The sequence below is a fragment of the Scaptodrosophila lebanonensis genome, unplaced genomic scaffold, assembly GCF_003285725.1.
Source record: "Scaptodrosophila lebanonensis strain 11010-0011.00,11010-0021.00 unplaced genomic scaffold, SlebRS2 tig00000024-arrow-pilon, whole genome shotgun sequence".
NCBI classification, from domain to species: Eukaryota; Metazoa; Arthropoda; class Insecta; order Diptera; family Drosophilidae; genus Scaptodrosophila; species Scaptodrosophila lebanonensis.
The window spans coordinates 14,298,874-14,305,664 of NW_022060538.1; the positions used below are offsets into that span (position 1 = coordinate 14,298,874).

The following is a 6,791-nucleotide window of genomic DNA, read 5'->3' on the forward strand; positions in this document are numbered from 1 at the left end:
GCAGCAAGAAATACGCTCTTCTTCTTCCTTTTGCTTCTGCTAGAGGCACATATACATCAGTATCGGAAGTTTACCTGGGTACAGGTCGGGCTTGCTCGACTGTAGCGTTCTCTCTTGCTTTGATTTGCATACGGTACGCGTTGCTTAATATTTGCCAAAGACCAGTGCACCCTTTGTATGGAAAATCCTTTGACACTTGTTTGTTTGTGATGCTGCTGTTGCTGTGCAAACATAGATATTATACGTCGTTTCTTCTACACTTACTTGTTGCGCTTTTGTTTCACGCATCGCATAACATTTTGCTTGAGTGTCCTGCTGGACGAACGCTTTCTCTGCCGTTGCTTCCACATATCGACACGCCCACAATTTCTATTGCTATTTTGTGTTGGCAGGTACTGGTCAGTCACTTTGTCAGGCACAACTTTTGCAAGTTCTTTTTACACTGCCATGCACTTTAATAGGGATAAGATTTTTATACCCTGTACCCCTAGGGTAAAAAGGGTATATTAGGTTTGTGCAAAGTGTGTAACAGGCAGATAGAAGCATCTCCGACCCCATGAAGTATATATATTCTGAACCATAATGACGAGAGAAATAGATCATATCCGTCCGTCCACCTGTGCGTCCGTCTGGATGAACGCAACGATCTCAGAAACTATAACAGCTAGAATAACCAAAGTTGGTATCCAGATTACCCTAGGTCCGAGAGTGGACGAGTTTATTTTATTTTTTGGATATTTCTAGAAATGAAAAATCAATCAGAACTAAAACATTCAGTTTAATGAATACAAAGCTAAACGGGCTATTTATACAAGTATTTTAACGTACCAAACAAGCTTACTGCATTCACATACTAATCTACGGTCCCACATATCCAGTTCTTTACTGTGAACTATCGCAAATATGGACAGTGGAACCTCTAAGGAAATCTCACAAGCCCCTAGTACGCCCATAAATAGTGGAACTGCTACGGAAAAGCCGAAATGCAAGGCTTGTTGCGCCTGTCCGGAAACGAAGCGCGCACGTGACCAATGCATTGTAGAGCGCGGCGAAGAGAACTGCAGCGCGCTGATCGAGGCACACAAAATTTGCATGCGCAGTGCCGGTTTCAATATCTAGAATTTTCAATAAAGCAGCATTATAAGCATTATAAAATTAACAGCCCATTAGTCTTGTACGTTGTGACCAAACTAAAAAGGATAGAAAGGATTTGGATTCGCGCGCCTCGTCAAGCTGATGTTCACCTGTGGTGTTTATACATATCGTATATTATTCTGTTTTTACACGCTTACACATAATTAATAATATACCCAATCACTTTTTAATGAAGAGTATTAACCCAATATCGCCTTTAAAAGCTTATAAAAAATTTGCAAATATCAGGGTTTAGCATCCTTGTTGCTTTTGTTACTCAGCCTTGCCTTAATCTACCGGGGCATTTATTAGATATTATTGTAATTCGATTAAAATTTAACTTAAGCTTTCCTAGCTTAGAAGTTTTTTTTTATGATTTGTATATACATATTGTTTTCTTATGTCGACAGTAAATGTTTGTTGAATTTAATATAAATAAATAATTAAATACACATTCTTGCTGCCAGTATGTATGAGAAATGTGGAGACTCGGAAGGCGCTAGTATCATTACTCTGTTTTCGCGGAGCTATTCATTCTCGGTTAGCAACGTCTTCTTCGCTGTATTGTAATGAGAATTTCTGTTCAGCAATTTACGGCCCTAGTTCTTGACGACTGGTGCCCATATCTTCAAAGTTTCCAGAGTAAAGCCAAACCAAGCTTATAAGGCGTTTTCTTTCTAGTTCATTAAATACTTCTCATATTAACTATTATGCTTTGTCAGTAGACTTTTGACCAGCCTATAACTACTTTAATAGTACCTTTTAAATTCTAACATAATATGCAATAAATCTGCTGGGCTGTGTTCAAGATTTAAAGGACAACCAGTCAGACTTTCAAAAACACTTTCAAGAGTTATATATTTTTGGACTATTTTGTAATAGCAATATTTAATTAAATATAATTATAGCACACTTTATACATTATTTAATTTTACCAGAACCGAATGGCAAAATGTTCCTCATCTCTTACAGACGTTGAGTAGGTTTAAGCGCCTTTTAACCAATTTGTCGTCTACTAGAACTTACCTTCTTCTTAACTATATACGAGGACTTCAAGCAGCATGGTATTGTGTTTCAGGGCATGCTACAATGCCTCTCTCACAGAGATAGATATACACACTCGCACAAACATACATACATACTTGTATATAATACGCATACAATCATCGGAGCACTTGCATTTTGGTTCGTTTGAAGTGTGCCCCAGAAACTTTTTAATATGCTTGCGAAATTTTGTCAAACTGCAAAGTTGCAAGTTAAATAAGTACAGAGCATGTCACGATGACTCCATACTCGGTATTCAGTGCTGCTTTAAGGGCCGTCCTCTCGGTTGGTAAAGTAAAACAAACACACTGGAAAACTCCTGAGTACTCAAACACCCATGCATCTTACAACACAAAGTGCAATATCCTGTGTCTATGGAGAAAGTGTGCTTGAAGAAAATCTAGCAGAGAAAACCATTAACTTAATTTCCTACTCCAGTCAATCTAACTTCTCTGAAATTTGCCTTGCAAAAACTGGAAAGTTTGATTGCAATTGAGACAAATAAGAATGTGCTTTTGTGTCTTTTGTTGTTGCTCTTGTGTCTGAAATATTAGCCATACCAATAATAAATGCCTTGGCACCTATGCCAAAGGCTTATAGTACAGCCAGCCAAAGTTTTGAGCCTTTGATGGCATGTGATGCATTTTATGGAATTTTCTTTCGCAAGACATGGAAAAAATATTAAGGACTGCCAGACACCACACACATAACACACACAGTCACACATATACATACATACTCGTATATGGAAAAAGCAATGCAAATGCCTTAGCACTTTCTTTGCTCTTAAGTTTCTCCAACATGCACGCACTCACATACAGGAATAGACATTCCACGTCCCTTTGTCATTCCCTGCTGGCAAGTTTCTTGCTCAAACACCAAAGTGTATTTCATGCAGCTCTGCATTTAATTGAATTGCTGGCAATAAGCAATGGCAACCACAGCAGGGCTTTTGTCGCACACAACTGTACGACTACTACTTTCAAAATACTTTGCTCCACACATACACACACTCACACACACACACGCTCAGAGCGAATCTACAAAAAAGAATGGTAGGCAAATGAAATACGATTTTCGGTGGCCCATTCAATCACTGCAAAAGGAACTAGGCAGGTGTCAACTGCACACCTCAAAGTGGAGCACCCTTGCTGTCAAGTTTTATGATTGCATTCCACATAAAGGTGCGTGGAAAAAGAATGCCAGAGAGTTCAATACAAGGCGTGCAGTTAGGAGAGTAGTAGGGGAGTGCGCCTAAAGGTATGCTATTGCTTTAGGGGAGTGGGACTCCCTTCATATTTTCTCGCTGTAGCTGTGTTTTCCGTCAAATACGCAGCTCATTAAACTTTTTCAATTTCTAACACACTGTTGATGTGATCAAGCCTTTTTGCTGACAAGTTTTTGCATTTGAGCAGCTCATTAAAGTTTCAGATGTGCACTTGCGTGTGTATGTGTGCTGAAATTTATTTATGCAACAAAGTTGACACCAACTCGAGCTCCTTCATCGTTGTGTTTTTTTATACATAAACTTTTCCACGCACTCAAGTCCAAATGGCAGGCCATAAATTTACCCAAAATGTGACAGCACACAAACACACAGCCACACATGCATGCATACAAGTACATACACATATAAATACTTACATTTTGGCTATATTTTGTATATATATATACGTTAAACATGTGTGTGTGAGTGTGTGTATGCAAATGAAATGATCGAGCTGCTGCTACTGCTGCCGCAAAGCATTAAAAGCTCAAGTCCATTTGCGCAACATGTGGCAAAGTGGCAAATGCAGCACAGTACAGCACATGCCAAGCAACTAACTGAACATTTGCCACGACTCAGTGCGGTCAGTTAGGGTGTTGTTGTTGTTGGTTGCGGTTGAGCCACATAAAAATCCATGCTCACCAGACAAAGCAACGGGGTCAAGCTGTTGCAGCTGAGATTTTTGTGTTGCCATTAGCAGGCAGACAGTAGATGGCAGACAGTAGACGGCAGTCGACAGAAGACAGACGACAGACGACTGACGACAGAAGAGACAAAATTTCAGTAAAAATCAAAGGCTGTCCACGCGCTAAGCCCATTTAATTATAAAGCGCCGCAAATTATGCAACACTCTGCACGCTGACACGTCTCCGCACTTTATGTACGCGACACTTGCCCGTTTTAATGAAAAAGTTCCGCAGCATATGTGCGTGAATGTATCTGGGTGTGCGTGTATGTATGTGTGTGTGTGTGTGGGTGGCATCTGCACACGCACACGCACACGAGAAGTTTTATTTCGTTTGGGTCAGGTGAGCACACTGACAAACGGACACAGTTGGAGAGGCAGCAGGACGGGCAGGACGAACAGTCGCACGGACAGACATCAAAACTGACACGCACATACACACACAATCACACAGTCGCAAACAGGCCCGCATTTAGGCCGGGTCAAGTGCCCAAGTTGGGGACTCGCCTCATTTTGCGTGCTGTGATAAGAAAGTGTCAACACAAACGTGACAAAGCTACAAATGTTTAATTTTTACGAGTGTGGATACGGGTTTGGGTTTGGGTTTGGGTTTGGGTTTGCGTTTGGTTGGACTCCCCATACTTCCACATTGGAGTTGGGGATTGTATATGTACATATCTATGTATGTAATGTGGTGTGTAGTTGGTTACCAGTGGTTGGAAGCGCGCGTGTCTCGTCGCTCAACTCAACTTATTTACAGTTGGCCCCAAACACCCCGTTTTCCTCATTTGGTCAGCGGCGTGACTACGGGTTTTTGTGCTGAAAATCACGTTTTTACCGTAAACATGTTGCAAAGTTCGCGGCCGACGTAAATGCGCTTTATCTTTACATACTTCTAGGCAGCGCAACAAAAACAACAGCAACAACGGCAACAAAAACGCAGTGGAGGCCAACGTGCTGAGGCGACCAAAATGGCAAACATTTAAATTTAGTTTTTAAAACCAACAAACCACGACCAGGAATGTCCACACATTTCGGAGGCATAGAGTCAAATCCTTAAAACCGAAATACGAAATGTATATCTGTTGCTATTTAAAGATACCTATAATAGTAACTGAACTTTTTATAATCTGCACCCGAAAGGTGATAAGGTGTGTTAGAAAGTGTTAAATCCGAATGGCCACTGTATGCACGATGCAGAAGGAGAGGGGGCAGAGCTCATGTTATAGGTACCTGTATAACAACCATGAAGGAAGGCGTCAATAAGGACATGACTGACGATCCGTCTATCAGTGTGTCCGCCTGTATAAACAATGAGAATTATTGGGAACACAAAATTATTGTTATTTTAATTATTTATTTATTATTATTTATTATAGTATTTTATCGTCAAACAAAATTGTCGATGTAAAAAGAAATCAATACATAGCTAAATAAAATAATAAGCTAAATAAAACTATAGAATAAAAAAGCCTATAGAAATTACAAAAATATCTACTAACGATTTCGACTCGGTGAGGGAATTTTCCAACAGATTTATATAAATTATAAATGTTAAATTGTAATTAAGATTAAGCACCTAGTTTAAGTTGTAATTGTATTTAACTAAAAGTTTATGTTATAAATATAAAAATATAATCGAAAAAAGGTGGGTCAAAAAAAAATTGAGGTGAAGAAATAGCAATAATACTTGTAAATAAAGAATAATTATGATTGGATAAAAATAAAAATAATAAATTAAAATTAAAATACTTAAATAATAAGAAATCAATATTTTCAATTAAAAGCTAAAGGGTGAAGGTTCACTGACCCGGTTGGAAAAGGTTTATAAGCCAGTCCGACAAGCTATCAGCCCCTTCTCACGGGAGTGATGATCAGTCATTCTGCAGGAGGTAGCTGAAAATATTAGTAAGGAGAAAGTGAGCTCACTTGAGAGTAAAAAGTAAAGAGTATTATAATCGGAGGATAATACACGAAAAGGATTCTGCATGGCGTAATCAATAGAACATCTGTTAAGTAGAAGACGCAAGAAGTTCCTTGTTGGCCTTGACGATAGAAATTTGGGTTGAAAGGAAAACAAGACTGCTACTCTCAAAATACGTAAAACTACTTTTGTGGAGCTTAAATTAAAATTGTCTATTAAGAAATAAATACATTTATATAAATAACATTTGTAAATAAAACTAAACTCGTAGTTTAACTTGTATTTGTATTTCGCTATAAGTTTAATTTAAGTAAATCAAATAACAGTATAACTTAAGTATAAATATCCTGAAAAAAGTCTATTTCTTATACATATTTGCTATGCATCTGGCAGACAAATAAGAAAATATATTTATTTAAGTATTTCATTTTCAATGTTAAAATGCCTCTTCATGCACGAAGTTTCTTCATTTATTCAGAAATTTTCATATGCCATATGTCGTTGGTAACTAAAGCAAATGTGAATGTCATAAATGTCAACGTCAACTTATTTTATTTTGAAATTGAAAGAGCTGGTTACAAAACCTTCACGTTTATGCTGGCGTTACATCAAATATACACGTATTTATTTATTCACAAAATATAACTGTTTGCTTACTATTTGCATACAAGTATTACACCATTTTTTGCTCTGATATTTTTACACTCATCAAAATATTCCAAACAAATGTTGACGCC

The 6,791-nt window shown here is 38.1% G+C and overlaps 1 protein-coding gene across 1 annotated transcript; it reads left to right on the forward strand.

The window, feature by feature from the left end:
• The first annotated feature begins 865 nt into the window (after positions 1 to 865).
• Positions 866 to 1,174, forward strand: LOC115621679 (cytochrome c oxidase copper chaperone-like). Its single transcript, XM_030515388.1, has one exon. The coding sequence runs from the start codon at positions 904 to 906 to the stop codon at positions 1,117 to 1,119; it is 216 nt and encodes a 71-aa protein (XP_030371248.1). The 5' UTR covers positions 866 to 903; the 3' UTR covers positions 1,120 to 1,174.
• Positions 1,175 to 6,791: the final 5,617 nt, after the last annotated feature.

Coding starts and splice junctions, on each gene's coding strand:
- LOC115621679 (XM_030515388.1), top strand. CDS start 904: ATGGACAGTGGAACCTCTAAGGAAATCTCACAAGCCCCTAGTACGCCC.